The sequence below is a fragment of the Thermochaetoides thermophila genome (assembly GCF_000221225.1).
Source record: "Thermochaetoides thermophila DSM 1495 unplaced genomic scaffold scf7180000011816, whole genome shotgun sequence".
In the NCBI taxonomy this organism is placed as follows: Eukaryota; Fungi; Ascomycota; class Sordariomycetes; order Sordariales; family Chaetomiaceae; genus Thermochaetoides; species Thermochaetoides thermophila.
This window is the reverse complement of record NW_006383032.1, coordinates 6,390,737-6,411,240: the sequence shown is the minus strand read 5'-3', so window position 1 is coordinate 6,411,240 and position 20,504 is coordinate 6,390,737. Positions and strand designations below refer to the sequence as shown.

Genomic DNA, 20,504 nt, shown 5'->3' with positions numbered 1-20,504 from the left:
ATTTCTGTACAAAACTCGAGCACTCAATGACCAAAGTGCAGACGGATGTGCGAAACTCACCCTAACCCTGAATGAAGGGGTTTCTGGCAGACAACCGACGAAATCTCAAAAAGCGGCAAGCCTTGGTTCAAGCTGGTGCTTCATCCGTAGCCTTGTATATATATGAGCCCCAGCCAGCTATGGTTAGAGGGTGCAGCCACCATTGCGTCTTTTATCGGCGAGCTGTACAGCTTGAGCTGTGCAGTTTAGTAACCTCTTTTCTGGAGCTCGTTTTATTCATTGGCACCAGTCAGGATAAAAATGAGTATTAATCTGTGCTGCTACTGGTGTTTGCAGTCTGGAGCGGGGTTCAGCAGCTCCTCAGTTATCTTTCTCTGCATTGTTCGACCTTAGGGAGTTCTTCAGCTCGATTACAACGAAGTAACGACATACCCTGGAGTCTTAAGGACCACTCATATGACCGCTCACTCCAGAATATCAGTCACACTGAATGGCACGGTCTGGTGCACTACCTCAACCATTCATTGGCTTTCTATCTTGCCTATCTTCCTTCTTTCTGCCTGGTTGTTTTTAGCTGTATATATTTCTCCAATTTTTTTGTCCCTATCATGAGTGATCCCCTTGGAAATTGGCGTGATCGGCATTGCCGCCCAGTTCATTCGGTTCATTTGCAAATTTTATTCTAGTTGGAAGGATTGTCAGACGGATGCCCTCAAGATTTCCTGATAGATATCTTGGTGCTTTTAAACTGGGTGCAACTCGGACAGATGGCTTTCTAGGTATCGCTCGATATTATCTTCCTTTTGAGATACCATCTCGAGGAAAGAAGTGATCATCGAATGTGTCCATAATATCAGGAATGGGTCGCGATATGGCAATGGTATTGATATCAGATTTTCCAGCCTGGAGACTCAGGAGTGTCATGATAAACTGTGCATGGGTATCATCACTGTTCTGGAACTTATCTAGTTCATCGACACTGATAAAGAAACCATCCATGTACACTGCGGCAATGGTGTGGAACATGTCCTGAAGGTCGTTCAACGATGGGCATGGTTGATGTGCTCGATGACGGATGTGGAGGTCTTCTATTACCCTCAGTGGCAGAAGTTTGATATTGAGGAGTTGCTCGGCAAGATTGCCAATGAGGCGATCCACCGTTTGGTGGTCTTTACGTCGGAAGTTGCAGTATATAAAAGCGACACCAACATCACGCCCTTAGAAATGACGTTGTAGACGATCAATGACCATAGTTGCAAGGCTGGCCTTGTCAGCACCTGATATACCAGGGCAGAAGAGGGCCATTGACTTCTTTGACAGCTTAGTGAATTTCTTAGCCCGACCTCCTAAAATGAAATCCTGGAAAGGAACACTAATGTGAGAAAGAAGATGCAACACACACCATTCCTGGAATTGAGGAACCTCTATAAACCATTGACCAGTTCCTCCTTTTTTGGTGGGAAATGTCAGCATGCTGTCGAGAATTTTCCACAGAACATAATCACCAGTTATTATACTGATGCTGTGGACAGCATGTGAATAACTTTGTGGCATGACATATAGGTCATCGAGAGATGTTGCCTTTTACTTACAGAAGTTAGGTTTCTATTGGTGGTTTCTATTGGCTCATTCCTTTCTCCAATGCTTAAAACAGATGGTCAGCGTAACACGTATTCGGAGCACACAAGGGCAGCTCGATACTGACACAAAACAAATCCAAAGCGGATAGGAGCAAACATGCTCAATTGCCTCTCGCATATGACGGCGCAGTGGAGAGAACCAATGGTCAACATGATGAGCTCAAGGAGCTTGCCCACCATGTGCTTTCCTGGATTGTGTGTACCAAACGCCCATTGAATATTGTTGAAGATCAACACGCATGGGCCGTGAAGGACAGCACAGACAAGCTTGATAAAGAAGCAATTCTTGAAATCGAACATACAATCTCAGTGTGCTGTGGGCTCGTTATCATCGATCAAGACAGAGAGATTATCCGACTTGTCCACAATACGGTCCATGAGTACTTCCAGGAGACTCTGGGACGTTAGTATCCAAATACGCCCCTCGACATCTTGAACTTTGTTCATCATATCTCTCATTAAATAAATTTCTCGAGCGGGTCTTAGAACTTTCATGACGACTTGCTTGACCACTAGCGAGGAAAATATCTCTTGTTTGACTCTGCTACTGGAAATACCATGCATTGTAAGTCCGCAACATGCAATCCGGTAATTCTTGCTTTTTTATATAGAATGTAAGGCATGTCAATATCATCACCCAATTCTGTAAGGAATTTTTTGGCATACAAGAACCGCAAACTATTCTCTTGCAAGACCTCCAATAAAACCGCCACCAAGGGAAAGCTACCAGGTAGACATAAGCCTCTCAAATTCGTTAGGAAATGCCTTCCTCCATCCGCTTTCTTTGGGCTCAGCATTCTCTTCGAAGCCCTCCTTACTCATGCTCAAGATATTGATCCTGAATAGCTAGATCTTCCAGGTCGAACACCGCTGAGTTAGCTGCAAACCATGGGCATATTACACCTTTCCGGACTTTTTTATCCAATATTCTAGCTGATCCAAACAAGAAAGATGATAAAGGTTGAACACCTCTCAGTTACGCCTCAGCCAATAGCCATTCCATAATTGTTCAACTCTATTATCCAACATCCCAAGTTAATCCAGACCATCAAGACCATCCAAAGCAGAACTCTGCTCATTTATACTGCATGAAGGAATTACACTGCAGTTGTTGAACTCAGTTATTCCGAACTTAGCAGACAATTGTAATCGGACTGTGTTATGGTTTGCAGTAGTTAGGGGCAGGGTTGGACCAGTAAAAGAGCTTGTTGCCAAAGAGAAGTGAATGTAAACATGGGTGAGTCGTACCCGAGGGGAACACCTCTCATGGCAGCCATTCTAAAACAGAAGGTGCAGGCGGTGCACTTGTTGCTGATTCTGACAGATATTGACGTAAATTCACAGCGCAGCGGAGGCTACAAAGCACTTTTCTAGCCTTCTACTGTGATCATACAACAATTCTCGAGTTATTGCTGGCTACCGGGCGCTGTAATTTCCGTCAGAGGTTTGCACCATAGTCGCTCATCTATGCAATGTGACATTGTAGAAGGGAAAGGGCTCTGACAGTTGTCCTCGACCTAGAGAACAGGCTTGCCTGAAAGTACTGTCGCCGAAGAAAGAGATGCCTTATATTGGCAGTTGACTTTGGCAATGTGGATATGCTTGAGTTTATCTTGAGTACGGGGAAGACCATTGTGATCTTGGTCGCACTGCTTTACACCGCGTGGTCATCGATTGGTACGGTTCCCCAAAAAGGCCAAGGGCGAATTGGCGCGATGGAATGATCCACATACTACTTGAGGTTACAAACATCAATATCAATGTCAGAGATCATGAGGGCTACACAATTCCCCCCAGAACGTATGAAGATTGTTCAAACATTTGCCACTCCCCCTCAGAGGAACAATATTCGCGCTGAAGATCTTGGGATGATTGTTTACTAGTTTGTCGGAACACAATAGATAGGGGGGAATGCTACGCTCTTCTATGCGCAGGATAACCTCTCCGTGTTTGAACTACTGGGACAAGGATTGCGCAAGCTATTGGAGGGAGGTTCATTGAGAAAACAGCGACCAGATCTCTCGCGGAGATGGGTGGGTTTGGTTGTCTATGACCGCGCCGAACCAAGTAGAGAGGATGGATTGTTGTTGAGAAGGGCCATGTATTTTTGCAAGACTAGTGGTTCATGTAGCTGTTGTGTGAAGGGGTGGGGAGTTGCGGACGGAGCATGGGCAAGGGCATGGGAAAATGCATTGGAAAGAGCATGGGGGATAAAGACAACAGAGCGGAACAGGATGAGCCTTGGACTGTCTGTGGCAGACGAGCGATGGGTCCATGTTACAAGAGATGGCGGCAATGGTCGGTTTGAGGAACTGTCGTTATAGAGATGTAACAACCTGTACACAGGAAGTCAAGGAAGACGGGCAACACCTCCGAACAATGGAACCAACAGTATGGGAGCAGGTATGTGGGTGGTACAGTAACTGATCAACGGGAATTAGTCACACAATCGACTCTTCCATTGTCATACTGCACTATAGGAATATATGACGCAGTGGACTTGCAGTGCGATTTTCCGATGCATTTCTTCAGTGGGCGGTGTAGCAGGAGAGATATCGCCTATGCAGCAAAAGATACCGGCCAAGATTCGAGACTTGTAATTTTACACTATAGCCCCTGGACACACCATATTATGGTGCTTGACGGACATATCTTCCTCCTATAGTCTCTTTTCAAACACCATCCATCAATAGTCGTGTCTACCCGCATCTCCAAATGCCTACCATATCGAGCAAGAGCTTTTATATTTACTGATAGTTAAGCATCAACTTTCTCAATCGTAAGTCATGAAAGTCAGGTTATATTAGGTAAACTTGTAAATCTATCAGTACCTTCTCTTAATATGCTGAGAGCGCGGGCACTCTCGAAAATATACATAGTGAATATCGTTTGTATTTAGAATTGGATTGTTATACTATAGCTCGGATATATCCTTTCTATAGAGAGCTATGCTCGTTATGAAAGCGTGGATGTTTAAACAGAGCGTGGAGTCAAAGCACTATAGGATGGCGCATCCGGGGGCCACAGTACAAAACGAAACTGTCTCTTCCTTACATCACCGCTCCAGTCATCACCAGTCTTGACGTAGCCCTTATTAGTGGAGCAGTCTTGGCATGGCGGGGTGGCCTCTGACCCGCAGGCCCCCAATCGAGTGGTTGGGCTGAGTGGGCTGGAGTGGGCTGCAGTGGGCTGTTGACAACTTGACCCACTGCTGGATCAGTGGATCAGGATCGCTGGGAGCCGCTGCCGTCGCTGTTTTCGGACCTCTCGGAAGTTGGAACCTCGAACTGGAGAATCTGGAGACCGGAAACTGGAACCAGGCAGACGATTTTCTTCCATTTTTTCCGCGCGCGCGAGCGAGCAAGCGACCGAGAAGCGAACGAATAGTCGAGAGTGTGCACAAAAAGGCCGCTTTTGACTTGACCTGGTCAGCTTTGGTCTGAAACCCTGAGACACCGAGAATTAGCAGCAAGCTGTCGCATGTGCCTAGGTGTGCTGTGGATGAGGTGTGAATGTGGATGCTGAACCGTTTCATCATCTCCTGCGCCTAACAACCATTCAACTTTCAACTTATCGGCCGACCGTCCTTCATCCAATTCGCGGCACGCTGTCTCCAGCGTCCAGCACACACAACAGACCATGAAAACAGCAGGCGTCATCATCCTCGTCATCGTCCTCGCCCTCGTGGCCGCAGCCATCTGGTGGGTGGTCTACACCCGGTTGCGCGCCCACCGACTAGGCGTAAGTCCAACTCTCCATTCTCTTCTTATAGCCACGAAGTGCTAATCTCTCACTCAAGCTCCCTCCACCGCCCCTAAAATCCTACCTCCCCTTCTCGAAATCAACATCCTCCTACGCCGGCCCGCAGCCTGCCCCCGGCGGCATCATCGGCTGGATCAACGACCGCATCCGCCTCTTCCGTTACCGCAACACGCGCACCGCCGCCGGCGCATATGAGGGCACTGCCGGCGGGTACAACGCTCGGTATGGCGGTCCCCACGACGACGATGCCTGGGATACGAGGGTCGGCGCGTACAGTCCGTATGATCATGACTTGGAGGAGGGGATTCCTCAGGGGCAGCAGCAGCATGAAGGGAGGTATAGTAGTAGTGCGTATGATGCGCAGACGATGGGACCGACGAAGGTTGGAGGTACCGCAGCGGGATATGACTATTCGTCGCCTTATGGAGAGGCTTACGCTACCGGCGGTAGGCCTGAGGGTGAGGGATACCAGATGAACTTGCCCGTCGGAGACGCGACTACCGGCGCTTCGGCGAAAACTCAGCAACAACAAGATGATGAAGAAGAGAGAAGGGGTCGTCCGCGCAGCAGGTCGCCTGCGCCAGGTGACGTGGGGAAGAACCCTTTTGCGGACAAGAACCCCTTTGAGGACGAGGCCGAGCCGAGTAACCTCAGCATGCGCGGGGTGAGCCCCAATCCTGTGGCTGTGGCGACGACGACAGCGGGAGAAAGTAGCGGAAATATGTCGTTTGCAGCGAGGAAAGCGAGAGGCGAGGAGGATAGGAAGAGCATCTTCCGAGAGGATGTGTGAGGCAAACAGAGGGGGGTTAGTTAAGGGTTATGTGTGACGGGGTATTAGCAAGACAAGGCATGGCATGGCATGGCATGGCAAGGCTAGGCAAGGCAAGGCTTTGTGGGTTATGTGAAAATGTGTTCTTTTTCGTTATTTACTTTGGTTTTTCACTGTTTCTCATCTATTGATGTCATTGTGCTCTCTTTTCTCTGGCTGGACTGCCATGGGCTTCTAGGTATGGTTGGCGGGAGGATATATTCTATCTGGGATGGCTGGGCTACCTTGGCTGGAGTTTGGCCGGCGGTTCTGATCTCTTTCTTTTTTTGTTTGTTCAGCGTTTGTGACAATGGCAAACATGTTGATGCTACCATAATGGTTGCTTGGTCCCGGTGCTTGGTGCTGTCCTACGCCAGATTGTCTTACAGCATGACTCTCGGCTATCATCGTACGTGTTGAAGACAGCTATCTGCTGATTACCTGGCGGGCCTGGATATGGCACTTGGAGAGTGATTACGAATGCCTCCATGGGGTTCTGAGGGTTAATTGCTGGAAACCAATGCGGTTAGCCAGGTAAACGCTAGACAGCCCATCTTGGGAGCTTCTGGTGTTGTCATTCAAGGCTTGGACGCCGGTCACGGATTAGGGTTCACTATGACTTGATTGACATCCCAATCACACTGATGGCTTTGTTGCCATGCGAGCCACGGGAGCATCTTGTCCCCCTGTCAATTGGCACGAGCAGCTTCGAAGAAAGTCCAAGAGCTTCGACCATGTCACAGTTCAGCCTCATGCTCGGGTGAGGTGAGCGAGCAATAGTGGGGCTGTCCAACAGCAATGTTACCCCGCTGTCGGCTCCTCTATCCATTGGCTTCCCCCAAGCTCCATCTTCATCATACACTTACACCACACTCCCTCCAGGGACGTGAAGCTCTCAGCTACATATTTATGGTCGATTTTCGCTCAATCGACACTCCCAACGACACCCTGCGACCAATTGACACCACAATGGCCGACATCAACCTCCAAGCAGTCCACGACCTCCTCGTCGAGGTCGCCTTCGAGGCCGGGCAGATGATTATGGCCGCCAACACGGCCAAGATCAAGACTGACACCAAGGCGAGCGGTACGCCTCCCCCCCTCTCTCTGCTCCCATCCCAATCCCTATTCGCAAACTGACTAATAACTCCAGACGTCGACATCGTAACCGAAACCGACCGCGCCGTCGAAGCCCACGTCTCCGCCCGCCTGCGCGCCGCCTACCCCACGTTCCCCTTTGTTGGCGAAGAAACCTACATCCCCGGCCAAACCACCATCACCCCCGCCCCAACCTTCATCGTCGACCCCATCGACGGCACAACCAACTTCGTGCACGGCTTCCCCGCCGCCTGTATCTCCCTCGGCCTCGCCGTCGACCGCGTGCCCGCCGTAGGCGTGGTGTACAACCCCTTCCAGGACATCCTCTACACAGCGATTAAAGGAAAGGGGGCATACATGCAGCGGAATGCATCCCTCCCAGAAGGCAAGGGTAGGGGGGAGAGAGTTCGGCTCGGCGAGAATCTGACGCCGCTAGGCGACCTGCGCAGCGCGCTGGTGGGCATTGAGTGGGGCAGTCAGCGGGACGGGCCGAATTACAAGGTGAAGGTTGAGACGTTTCGGAAGCTGGCGGCGGCGCGGGAGGATGGGGGTGGGATGGTAGGCGGATTGAGGAGTTTGGGGAGTGCGGCGCTGAATCTTTGTGCTTGTGCTGCGGGCCAGTTGGATATGTATTGGGAGGGCGGGTGCTATGCTTGGGATGTTACGGCGGGGTGGTGTATTTTGAATGAGGCTGGGGGTAAGGTTGTGGGAGGGAATCCCGGGGTGTGGAAACCGGAGTTGACGGAGAGGATTTACCTTGCTGTGAGGGGGGCGAGTGCTGGGCAGAAGGAGCTGATTGAGGAGTTCTGGGGGGTCATTGGGGATGGTAGGTTGGAGTACAAGCATTAGAGGGGACCGAAGATTGGATAGAGAGCTAGAGAAACCATGATAGAAGGGTAATATTAGTGCCATAAGTCGTTTATTCAAGTCATAAAGTCCCGTCTATCTCGCTCTATTACAGTATCCCACAACGCCATGCCGACAGGATATCACCCGAACGCCTCCATGCCTTCATACCCAATAGCAGACATAAAGAAAAGCCTGAAATCCAAGTTATTATCTATCACTTTTTTTTTTTTTGCCAATTAAGCCGCCTCCTTCTCCGTCTCGCGCCTCTCTCTGGGAACCCAGAAGCACTGCACCGAGCCAACTAACGCAACCAGGGCACTCGCCCACCACGCCAGCGGCGTGCAACCGCTCTTCTTGCCCATCGCATAAAGCATGCCGGCGACAGGAGGAGCAACCATCCTGCACGCAGCACCAGCACTAGCCGCCAGGCCGTTGACCTTTCCCAGCACATTGCTTGAGGGAGTGGCATCCTTCAGCAGGATGAGCAGCAGCGGGTAGAGAAGAATGCCAAGCAGATTGCGCAGGACGAGCATCGCGTAGATAGCAGTGTGCAGCAAGAATGTGCTCTCAGCTGGGATGAGCGCGAGCGGCGGGACGGAGAGGTAGACGACGGGATGGAACACCGTAACGAGGATGAAGAGCTGATAGATCCCGAAATAGGATGCTGCAAGCGGGAAGATGACGGCCTGAGTGAACAGCGCGATAAAGCCCTGCACAGCCATGATAAGGCCAACAGTGTGCAGGGAGAGGCCTAAGCCTCCAGCAAAAAAGAGAGAGCCCGAGTAGGCGGTTGTACTGGCGTGCGAACGCGGGTCCTCCAGGAAAATAGGCAGTAGATGGTCGAAAGTCATGGAATGATAGGTAAATATCGACAGGGAAATGATGATAGCCATAATCCGCTTCGTCCAGATCGTGGGAACCATGTCATCGTCGACCTTCGGAGCAGGTGGAATGGGAGTGATGCGCTCACGCACACTGCCGTAGTTCTCATCGCGCAGATCGACAGCTGGGCGCTTCAACGCGTCGGAGGTTTCGAGGAGCGGGGTGTTCTCAGAGAGGTACGTATCGTCGGGCAGCAGGACACGAGGCTGTTTGTCCGGATGGGTCTCGTCCAGCAGGAAGTAGCCCAGGAGGATGCTGACAGCCAGCAAGCCCGCGCAGATGAGGTTGGGCAGGAGGTAAGGGAAGCGGGCGAAGAGCGAGCCAGAGGGGAAGAGCTTCGGCCATGAGTCATGTGGGTCGGCGAAGAGTCCACCGATCATGGGGCCGATAATTGTGCCCAGCGACCAGACGAACGGCATGATGGAGTAGGCCTTGGCTGGGGCGTGTTAGCCGCGTTAAAAGTTCCTTCAGGGGGAGACTTACGTTCATGCTCCGGCTTGATAACCAACTCACCAACCATGGTCTGGATGACACCAATGTTGCCGTTCAGGAAGCCGCCAATGGCACGTCCAAGCAGGGCAACCCAAATGTTGTTGGCCAAACCGACCAGCAACATGCTGAACATAGTGCCCATGCAACCAAGGAGCAGCACAGGCTTGCGACCAACTCGGTCAGAGACAGCGCCCCAGTACATACCCATCAGGGCTTCGAAGAAGGAGAAGGCTGAGATGACCAGGCCGGCATAGAACGAGGCGTCTTCCTCGTTGCCGACATTGAGGCGCTTGACGAGGGGGAAGGCATAGGGGAAAATAGATGTGAGTGCGATCGGCTCGGCCAGACGGACGATAGCTATGGCATGTTAGCTTTAATCGCAAAAAAGAATCAGGGGGAAAAGAAACACACCCAGCAAGAGCAGCTGCACGGTAGGGAATTCATCCGGGTTACAGACACGTCGATAGGCGCGACCTGAGCCGCGTCGAGAAGGCATGGTGTGTTTACTCTGTGAAGGCATGGGTTGGGAACCACAAAATCAAGTTGGTGATGGGCAGCGAGAACACAGCTTGCCGGGTGGCAAGCTGGTATATGAGGGCAGCCATGGCAGCGCTCTTGTCCTGGGCGGTCAACAACGGCCCGATGGTGAGCAAGAAAAAAAAAACTTCAGATGGACCAGGGACGGTTGATATGGACTGTGCATCGGCACCTGTGTTCCATTGCATTCCGGCCACGGAGCCTCACCAAGATCTCTCCATCAGGGCGGCCTGCCACTGTATGTATCACTTGTCACTTACACACAGACCACGCACAATCACAGGCTCGCGTTTTTGCACACCTTCTGGAATCCTCCACACTTTGGCCTTATGTTGAGGACAGTCATTCATTCTAACTTGTTCACATGAGCCCTCTGAAAAAATATACAAAAATTCAGTGAAAGTAGTTTCTTGTCACCGATAGCCCAGGGCAAGCCGAGGGGAAAAAAAAGGCTCCTAGTAGCCCCGCGAAAATTGCTTTCAGCGGTGTCTCGGTTGTGCGGACCGTTAGGTGCATTCCAACCCGGTAATGTACACAGTTATGTTACTGTACGGGCACGGTGTCCCGTGCCCTGCATACACCTAATCTGTACAATTTTAGGGGTTCACTTCTCACCGGGCAATCGCAGTCATCTCCAGGATTCTTCTAGTGAGATTCCAGACTTAGTTACACGTGGGGCGGGATTGAAATCCAGTTAATTTGTTCATGGGAATCTCGAAATATTATCTGCTTGTTGTTGTTTTCAATACCGGCATATGTCCACAGTACATACTGGCAACAGGTATCTCTGCGCTTAAGCTGTGGGGAAGCTGGGCCGAGCTGCATGCATGAATGTTCCGATATCAAAACCTTCACTTGTCAAGCCCAACCGTGTGGTTTTGCGTTTTCATGATTCATCGAAACCTCCGGATTGGTCAGCCTGCAATAACGCAAGCATATCTTCATCTTTCTCGGTCAGTTTGGCCCTTGTGTCTGGAAACAGGCTTGACTGGTTCTGCAGCCGATACTGCTGTGAACCCAGGAAGCTATCTATCCGGGTGGGTTCGTTGGCTATGTTTGAACAGGCAGGCTGCTGCTATCTAGCCGTGGCTGCCAGTATATAGGGGTCGTTGCCTTGCCAACCACCTTTGACATGTGCTATGCCCGAATCGCCGTATCTTACGGAGACATCGAGTATATACTTCTTCGGACCGAACTTCAGCTTCATTCCCGTCAGCGATATGGATCATAGGGCTGTTATCAGCTCGGCATTTACATATCGGGATGTTACTGTCGACAGCAGCACCATCAACTGCCCTGCTTCCGACTCCTGCCGTCCAAAGATATCTCCGGCTCACTGGCAAGCCGGAACGTTATCACCTTATCAGATAAGACCGCATTCAGGCGGCAATCCTCCTTATCTACGCAGTGAGATGAGCCTGGGCTTGCAATGGTGAAACTGCATGCACGGGCAAACACATGCATATGCACGTGCGCTATCATCAGCCGCGATAACGATCAAGTTGTTTGATGAATTCACCCATCGATAGCTAATTGTCGCCGCCACCGAGACGCCTTCGCTCTTGAAAGTCTGGGCATCGACTTGAGGCCCAACAGCTTCAGAGAATGGGACAAGATAGCCCCAATTGTATAAGCCAAAGATTAACTCACTCCGGCTTTCTCACAGAGGCTGTCAATGAGGTAATGGTTGCATGCAGAGCCGAGACCGTGCTGCCAACCGGAACCCTTGATTTCTCGCCTCGACCTTCGCTCGCAACCTTTTCGTCACGCTCGCACCGTGTTTGCCGCGCCGTCCCGGGAGTGGAGCAAAGCCGGAGCGTGCCACGGCACTGGCGGGGCTTGTGGGTTGGTGTGTGGGTGAGTGTAAGTGACATCATAGGGAATTCATCAACTGGGATTTGAGCCTCCACTGCTTGTACAAGATGTGCCATAGTTTGCTTTGTTAGCACCTTGGCAGTGTTGCCCTCCCAAGAAATGCCCCAGAGCGCCACAGACCTCGCTAACAAAACAAACCATGGTATATTGTACAGCTCGCGATCGAATAACGAGAACTGGCATCGGCATGTCTCGACTAGTATAGGGAACAGATCAGAGTTTGAGAACAGATGAATGGCAAGCCAGGATGAGCCGTTGGGACCCTGAGAGTCTCTCTGGACGTCTCCCCCTCCATGGCTCTGTCTTTGCCTCTTTTCCTAGCCTGCTGTGCAACACTGGATGCTGCGTGTAGGACACCATGCCGGCTGTGTTTTGATCAGGCCGATCAGTCAAATATTGCAGATTTATATTGTAGGCCGGCTATCAACGGCAGCTGTGCTTGTGGCCAGCGGTCGCAACTTATGAGCTATCCCAGAGTAGGCCCTTAGAGGATCCAGGGCTGCATTTTGTGTGTTTCGCAGCACCCACGGGATGGAACAGGTTGCTATGAGACTGCATTGAAAGACTCTTCATCGCCGGTTTTGGGATGCCATAGGAAAAGATACCGAGCTCACCGATGGCTCACCATGGCTGTGGACCTAACCCTCGGGTAAATTTCAGGATCCTCATCCAAGGGTCAACCCCAACCCTGGACTCACTATGATAACCGCACCTGCCGTTTTCATTGACGGCGGCAGGGCAACAACCCCTAACATATCAGCTTTGCGCCCATACTTTATGCTTCATTAAAGCAATACATTAGTTCTGGAATCGCTGTTCAATGAATCGGAAACGCTATGAGTTCAGAAAAACGGACTGCGCCAGACGGCGATGAATCCAGGGTGTGCGAGCCTCCCAGGTCCCTCACCCATCCAATCAGTCCGCCGCTGAAGAAACGCCGGCTGGAGACACCACTATCCACAGACAGTGACAGACCAGCGGGAATGCAGTTGTTCTCATTCCCAAAATCAATTCCCTCACCCTTCCGTCTGACCCGTATCCGGGACCTTCCTGCTAATCTCAACCAGGACACAGTAACCCTGAAGGACCTGCTGGGCGATCCCCTAATCTCAGAATGCTGGGAGTTCAATTACATGCATGACATCGACTTCCTGATGTCTGCTTTCGATGAGGACACACGTCATCTCGTGAAAGTCCATGTGGTCCACGGCTTTTGGAAGCGCGAAGACTTGTCACGGGTGACCCTGCACGAGCAGGCGGCGCGGTACCCTAATGTGGCGCTTCATGCGGCTTACATGCCCGAGATGTTTGGCACACACCATTCCAAGATGATGATTCTTCTGCGACATGACGACACCGCGAGGATCGTCATCCACACGGCGAACATGATTGTCAGAGATTGGACTAATATGACGCAGGCTGTGTGGATGTCTCCTTGGTTGCCGCTGATGAAGGGCCCTTCCCAGCAGGAGAACGTCCATGAGGCGAAGCCGGGGAGCGGAGCGAAGTTCAAGGTTGATCTCTTGAACTACCTCCGTGCTTATGATTCCCGCGGCAGGGAGACCTGTAAGCCTATTATTGAAAAGCTGATGCGGTTTGACTTTTCCGAAGTCAAGGGTGCTCTCATTGCCAGCGTACCAGGCCGGCATAAGCTTAATGACTCCTCGCCCACACGCTGGGGATGGGCAGCCATGGAGCAGGCCCTGAAAACAGTCCCGGTGCACCAACAAGCAGAAATCGCGATCCAGATCTCATCGATCGCGACACTGGGGCCGACGGATAACTGGCTCAAGAACACCTTCTCCCGGGCACTCAGCGGCGGGAGAGGGGTTAGCCTTTCACAGCCACCCCCTTCGTTCAAGGTGATCTTCCCGACAGCAGATGAGATCCGCAAGTCCTTAGATGGCTATGCTTCAGGCGGCTCGATTCACACCAAGATCCAGTCGCCTCAGCAGGTCAAGCAGCTGCAGTACCTGCGGCCTATGTTTTGCCATTGGGCTAATGACTCTGCAAACGGCGCAGGCAAGCTGGTTTTCTGCCATTTAGTGCTGGTGACGTGCTGACACAACACAGCCATAGACAAATCTGCCGTCCTTGACTCAGGTCGTAAGCGTGCTGCCCCTCATATCAAGACCTACATTCGTTACGGCAATAAGTCGCACCAGACGATCGACTGGGCGTTGTTGACCTCAGCCAACCTGTCCAAGCAGGCCTGGGGAGAAGCGGCGTCGGCACCAGGGGGCAGTAAGGGCAAGTCGACCGCGTCAAGCGGAGACCGGGAGGTGCGGATCGCGTCGTATGAGATAGGCGTGCTCGTTTGGCCTGAGCTATGGGGAGAGGACGCCGCGATGAAGGCGACATTCATGACGGATAATCTGGGCGATTCTAGAGGAGGAGAATTCACAGAACAGGAGGGGAAGGTTACCGTGGCACTGAGGATGCCGTATAGCCTGCCATTGCAGCCGTATGACAATGCAGAAGTGCCGTGGGTAGCTACGACAAACCATGAGGAACCTGACTGGATGGGGCAGGTGTGGCGGGTAGAATAGGGGGTTGATGTCGTCCATGCACCTTGTGCAGTCAGTTTGCTCTAGAGCGGGTTTTGCTGAGTTGCTATTTTAAGCCTGGAAGGCTGAACAGTAATTATAGTATCAACTCATGACACCATCGCTTGAATCATGGGGAGAGAAATTCTCAGACAGAACGGGTTACTTCCTTGGAGTTGCATACGAAACCAGGTCGTCTCGTAATTCCCGTCAAATAGATGGGGAGTAATAATAGTAGTAACAAATAGAGGATTTCACCACCCCTACCGCCCAACAGAGTACAATGAGATTTTCAACCCCTTATTGGCCGCCGACAGCCTCGGGCTCCTTGTTCTCGTCGTAGCCGTACTTGGCCTTCATCTCTTCGACCTTGGCCACATACTTCTCCTGGGCCTCCTCGGGAGTCAGGCCGTCGTCAACAAGTTTCTTCCAGGCATTGTACTTGGCCTTGCCCTGTTTAAGTGAGGGGGGTTAGTCTTCAGTTTGACCGGCCGAGGGAGCATTCAGGGGGAGACGGAACCTTCAGGTCGAACATGCCGGGCTGCGGGGCCTTTGAGAAGTCTTCACCGTTGCCGACCTTGTAGAGGGCTGCGTAGAATATGTCAGTAATAGTTAGCTATTGACAAAGCGGAAAGGATTGCGCACCATAGATCTCGAGGAGATCATCGGTGGACGGCTTAGACGTCAGCTTCTTGGAGTCGACGATGGCCTTCTTGAAAGCTTCGCTCTGGGCAACCATTTTGGTGATTTTGTGTGAACGTGGTGTCTATTTGACCTGGGTATGGGAAATTGGTGGTTTGTGGTTGAAGGTTTGGGGATTTTCGTCGGGGCGTTTACGCGTGCTTTTGAAGGAGATGTTGAGAATGGAGCAACTGTTTGTTGGGACAGGCAGGAGTTTCGGCGGCGGGGTCAGGTCACCCGGCACTGGCAACGCGGGGCGCGGGGTAGCTCGGTCGGCCTCAGGCACGCGTGGAGCATCTCTCCCCACCTGCCAAGGCTGGCACGATGATTCTACGTTTGAAAGGGAAACTGATGAGACTGGGAGACACAGCAATTGTCAGGACCCTTTGTGATCGGGGTTTGGATGATTGAAATTGATTACTTAAGATGGGATCTATTTGAGATGAACATTGGCAATTATCAGACGCTGATATGCATGCAGGCTTAACATTTTCCAAGACATTGACCAACGGCTGCATACCAAGACGATCTCTCCGCTGCCGTGTGCCGTGAGCCGTGGTCCCGGACACAATTGACGCTGACAGTGGTGCAGTGCTGTGTCTCGGTCCCGAGGGTGATTATTTTTTGTAGATATCCAGCTTCATGTGCTTGAACGCTGCTGATCACTCAATACGTCCAGCTTTTTCCCCTCTTGCTTGCAGCACCTCTGCAAGGTGTCAGACTCTGCCAGATTCGGTTAGCGCGCGCGATCTCAATTAACAAGCCACTTTACCTGTGCCTGAAACAGTGATTGGTGGATCGGCCGTGGGCCCTCAGCGGCTCGGGCCTTAGATCACCAGCGAGCCCCCCGGACCTGGGCATGCTATCTCAAGGATTTGATGCTTGACCTGCCGTCAGAGGACGGTTTGTGGCATTGAGCTTTGCTTTGGTGGTCCCCAGAACCGCAGTGCAGCCAGTGACAAGCTGTGCCACGGATCACGCATGGCAGCCTGCCCCATCACTCTCTGGTTTGCGGGGACGTGACTGGTGAGCTAGGCAGCTTAGAACTTTCAGTTTAGTGTCATCATGGCCCGAATAGGGTAAACAAAGTGTCGCTCATGCACCTGCAGTTGGCGATAGTTGGGCTTTGAGTAGGGGAACGGCGCCATGCCGTGCCCGCCGTTTCACCACAGTAGTGCAGCCATGGAAGCTGAGAGAGTGGCTTGAAAAAGATGAACGATGGGCGGCACGCCGTCGCACAGTCCAGGGCTATTGCGCAAGCACGCACACAGCTGCAAGCTCCCGGGCAAGTTGGGGAGCACTGACGCTCCCTTAGAAGCATCCCAAGCATTGGCCACTTGTGGTTGCTGTGGCATTAGTGCGAGGCCCTGAGATCGACTATATAATTACACTGCAGCCGCAGTTGCGACCCCCAGTTCCTGCCGGAGGTTTTGATTTCAGGGTTGGCTTTATTTTGTATCGCCTCGACGGGTCTTAACATCTTCCTTCTCTCCTACGCTAGTTCATCAGGCTCGCGGTCGTCCGTTTGTTTACTTAAGTCAACATACATACAGCCTTGCCCCTTATCACTGCTCAAGATGGTCAAGACGGTACTCATTTTGGGAGGTTCCCTTGCGGGGCTCCACGTCGCCCACGGGTTGCTCAAAAACAAGAAGCTTGATGGCAAGATCAAGGTCGTTCTGGTTTCGAAGGTATGTGCCTTACAGTTGGCTGTCTTCTTTAGTCACCCAGATGCTAATAAGACCCAGATGACCCACCTGTACTGGAACTTGGCCTCCGTCCGCGCCATTATCGACGGCAAGATCAAGGATGAGCAGATCTTCAAGCCCATCGAGCCAGCCCTGACTCGCTATCCCGAGGAGAAGCGCGAGCTGATCATCGGCACCGCGACCTCTGCCGATTTCGATAACAAGACCGTTGAAGTTAAGCTCGCGAGCGACGGCTCCGTCCGTACCATTCAATATGACCAGCTCGTTCTGGCAACCGGCGCGCGTGCCGCTGCGCCTGACATGCCATGGAAGGCACTCGGTGGCTACGAGGAGACCGTCAACACGCTGCATACCCTGGCCCAACGCGCCAAGGAGGCCAGCCATATCGTTGTTGCAGGTGCCGGCGCGACAGGTGTTGAGCTGGCCGGCGAGCTGGGCGATGCCTACGGCAAGAACAAGACCATCGTGCTGCTGTCAGCAACCGACAGCTTGTTGGGCGGTGACAGCATTGCCAAGGCGGCCGAGAGGGAACTAAAGAGTCTCAAAGTGCAGATCCAGTACAATGCGCGCGTCCAGACAGTGCAACAGACGACCGGCGAGGGCGGCGCCAACAAGATGGAGCTGACGCTCGCCTCGGGCGAGACCCTGACGACTGACCTGTACTTGCCGACCCACGGCCTGATCCCGAATACTGAGTACATCCCGCCGCGCTATCTCGACTCGGAGAATCTCAACTACCGCACTGTGCGTGTCGATGATTATCTCCGCGTGCAGGAGACCACGAACGTTTGGGCGCTCGGCGACATCATCAGCAAGCCGCGGGCAGGCTTCTTTATTGCGCAGAAGCAGGCCACGGTTGTCATCAAGAATTTGGAGTATGCCATCCTGGCGGATGGGTCGAAGAAGGAGGGCAAGCTTCCGGCCGTGTTTAAGGCACCCCTGGACGTGTTTGCCTGCGCTATTGGCCCCAATAGTGGTGTCGGCCGTGCCGGGGGGATCAAACTGTTCAGGGGTATGGTGAAGATGGTCAAGTCGAAGACGTTGGGAATGCAGTTTGCGGAGGGCTATATTAACGGGAAGGCTGCGTAAGGGCCGGATGGTACAGGGTTTGGGAGGTGGTAATAATGACGATTATGACAACGAATACATTGATCCGTATGTCCTGAGGGCGATTCTCCGCCGTTTGGTTTGTATTGCTCTCAAGCTGTAGTTCATACCTCCAGGCGCTTTTAATAGGTAATGAGAAATAGTTTGATTTGAACTTCCCCAGCGGAGCGAGCGAACAAGCGGCCAGCCAGCCAGCTAGTCTTCGTGGTATCATCTGCTCGCCTTCTCCTCTTCAATCTCCCTCTTCAACTGCTCCAATACCTCCTGTCGCGACTTCAGATGCGCCTCCAAGCTCTCGACCTGCTCCTTTACCGTCTGCAAATCCTCTCTGACACTCTTCAAATTACTCCCCTCCCTACCCCTCCCTGTGCCTTCTTCCAGCTCCCTTAGCACCTTTCGTTTGTAATCCAGCAGCTGCTCCAGCTCACGCTTGACCAGCGCCGGCTTCGAGTCACGCTTCCCACCCTTACGCTTCTCCACAGCCTGTTCTACCTTGGCCAGCTTCTCATCCAACTCAGCTAACTGCCTCTTCAACCGCACCTCCTCCCACTCTGCGTCCGTCTTAGCCGCGCTGAAATCGGTGCCCGAAGTTTTGAACGTGCCGCGACCCAACCGGGTCAGGTATTGCTCACCGAACTTCGCTTTGCGGCCCGTGCTTGTCTCGTCGTCGGCCTTGGTCGCCCAGCGCGAAGCGGCCGCTGTGCGTGCGTTATTAATTTGGTAGTCGATTTGATTACGCTCAAAGCTGGCACGCAGTGAGGCTGGGATCGTGCGCGGGATGCGGTACCCTTCGTGTCGGTTGTTGAGGATGTGCAGGAAGCAGAGACAAGCATCTTTGTTGATCGTTTGCGCGGCTGACGGGTTGACCAGGTTCCAGGCTGAGCGAATGTCCGTGTCGGGGATTGAGAGGGAGTCGTAGAGTTCTTGGAGGGAGGAGACTGTGGGATTGGCGGTCAGGGGCTATTTTGGGGTTACTTAGGGGCAAGTCAAGGCTTACATGACACTTCGCCGCGCATGTCGCGGGCCTCGTTGTAGATCTGCTCGTACTTGGCCTTGTCCTCTGGGCTCATGTACCAGTCAAAGCCATCCTTCAGACCAGACGAGTCGTCATCGTCGACCTCGACCCGCTCGATCTGAGGCGCTTTGCCCGTGAGTGCCCGGCTAGCTTGCACCAAGTGTGCCTTGCTCTCCGGCACGAGCCAGTCCGGCAGCGTAGCTGGCACATCGGTGTACTCGCCATTCAGGAGGTCGAAGATGAGGCGCATGGCCACGCAGAACTCCTCAAAGTCCAGGTTGCCATCGCCGTCCACGTCCGCCAAGTCCCACACCTTCTCCAGCTGGGCGTCGCTCAATCCACTGTTTTTGAGGACTGGCGCAGCTTGCTCGCCAGTTAGATACTTTCCGCCATTGGCTCTGGCTGAGAATATGTTCCAATATGTCTCGATTTCTTGTTGCTCGATACGAGGGGCCATCGGGTCGGTGAGGTGGTTATTGGACTGAAAGGGGGAAGGTCGGAGTTAGGATATTAGGGACGGGCTTGCGGCGATTATGCTATCCAAGGAAACGTTTTAAGTGGTGCTGTTAGAAGTGGCGACACCGGTAATGAGTTCAGAATCCTGCCGCCAGGCAGTTGGATGCTCAGGGGAGTGGTCGGATTGGGATAAGGTTGATGATGTTGCTGTATCCCTGATGACCTCTCCTGTGTCACGCAACCTCCTAACCACCTTGACTGTATGCCTTCGCACTGTACACTGTGTGTCTAGAGTTCTGAAATGACCCACCAGAACTTAAAACCCTAACCCTGAATGAATGCAGCTGCCCCCAAACCCACGATTTGACATGCCGGGTCACGTGTGTGTTCATCAATGTGCAAGCACCAGACAAACCTCCAACTTCCACCAACTGCTACACAATTCTCTCCCCAGTCATTTGCCTGTCCTTTAAGGCACGTATTAGTCTCAGGACATCCTGATCATTGATGTGACATCTCAGCCGTCATCAAGCTCCTTACCTGCATTATCTGTTGCCTGGCCTAACACAATGAGCACAGAACCAGCCCCTCTTGAGTCCTTAACAGAGGATAGAGCAATTTTCACAATGTTACCAACGGGAACCTCGACCTTAGCAAAACTGGGGCTCAATTTTCGGGTTAACGTTAATCTTACATATGCCACAAGGTGGCGCAATACCTAGGGTTCAAGAGGCTCAATCCTCCCCATGAATACTTCCCAGCCCCAACTCAATTAAGGGCAAGGGCCTTAATGTTCCCCTTTCCGGAACCCTTCCTGTCAGCAAACGCTTCTCCACAGTTCTTTCCCATGCCATCCATGACAAGTTAAAATGGCTCTCATATCTGCTTCTCAGAGAGACGAAGCTCAAACTATGTACCGTGCATATAACAAACAATCAAAGCTCGAAATTAATGTCAGTATTACTGGCCGAATCAGCTAGATGTCGAGTCTCAAGATGCCGACACCATGTCGATATCGATCATCGTCCAAATGATTCGCAAATCGAA

General features: G+C 52.2%; 7 protein-coding genes across 7 annotated transcripts; 4 read left to right on the top strand and 3 right to left on the bottom strand.

Annotated features, from left to right (window-relative positions):
- Positions 1-5,279: 5,279 nt before the first annotated feature.
- Positions 5,280-6,192, top strand: CTHT_0038450 (acid phosphatase-like protein; the record flags this gene model as incomplete). Its single annotated transcript, XM_006694202.1, has 2 exons — positions 5,280-5,381; positions 5,440-6,192. 2 exons carry the CDS (start codon positions 5,280-5,282, stop codon positions 6,190-6,192), a joined length of 855 nt encoding a protein of 284 aa, XP_006694265.1.
- Positions 6,193-7,179: 987 nt separating this feature from the next.
- On the top strand, positions 7,180-8,157 carry CTHT_0038440 (uncharacterized protein; the record flags this gene model as incomplete). Its single annotated transcript, XM_006694201.1, has 2 exons — positions 7,180-7,297; positions 7,364-8,157. 2 exons carry the CDS (start codon positions 7,180-7,182, stop codon positions 8,155-8,157), a joined length of 912 nt encoding a protein of 303 aa, XP_006694264.1.
- A 236-nt stretch (positions 8,158-8,393) lies between these two features.
- Positions 8,394-10,027, bottom strand: CTHT_0038430 (tetracycline:hydrogen antiporter-like protein; the record flags this gene model as incomplete). The annotated part of the gene is made up of 3 exons (XM_006694200.1): positions 8,394-9,475; positions 9,523-9,888; positions 9,943-10,027. 3 exons carry the CDS (start codon positions 10,025-10,027, stop codon positions 8,394-8,396), a joined length of 1,533 nt encoding a protein of 510 aa, XP_006694263.1.
- Positions 10,028-12,926: 2,899 nt separating this feature from the next.
- On the top strand, positions 12,927-14,492 carry CTHT_0038420 (uncharacterized protein; the record flags this gene model as incomplete). Its single annotated transcript, XM_006694199.1, has 3 exons — positions 12,927-13,912; positions 13,966-13,973; positions 14,023-14,492. 3 exons carry the CDS (start codon positions 12,927-12,929, stop codon positions 14,490-14,492), a joined length of 1,464 nt encoding a protein of 487 aa, XP_006694262.1.
- Positions 14,493-14,789: 297 nt separating this feature from the next.
- CTHT_0038410 (putative fatty acid binding protein) lies at positions 14,790-15,228 on the bottom strand (the record flags this gene model as incomplete). The annotated part of the gene is made up of 3 exons (XM_006694198.1): positions 14,790-14,942; positions 15,010-15,077; positions 15,135-15,228. 3 exons carry the CDS (start codon positions 15,226-15,228, stop codon positions 14,790-14,792), a joined length of 315 nt encoding a protein of 104 aa, XP_006694261.1.
- Positions 15,229-16,747: 1,519 nt separating this feature from the next.
- On the top strand, positions 16,748-17,968 carry CTHT_0038400 (putative FAD binding protein; the record flags this gene model as incomplete). The annotated part of the gene is made up of 2 exons (XM_006694197.1): positions 16,748-16,861; positions 16,919-17,968. 2 exons carry the CDS (start codon positions 16,748-16,750, stop codon positions 17,966-17,968), a joined length of 1,164 nt encoding a protein of 387 aa, XP_006694260.1.
- A 228-nt stretch (positions 17,969-18,196) lies between these two features.
- Positions 18,197-19,458, bottom strand: CTHT_0038390 (putative actin cytoskeleton-regulatory complex protein; the record flags this gene model as incomplete). Its single annotated transcript, XM_006694196.1, has 2 exons — positions 18,197-18,924; positions 18,984-19,458. 2 exons carry the CDS (start codon positions 19,456-19,458, stop codon positions 18,197-18,199), a joined length of 1,203 nt encoding a protein of 400 aa, XP_006694259.1.
- Positions 19,459-20,504: the final 1,046 nt, after the last annotated feature.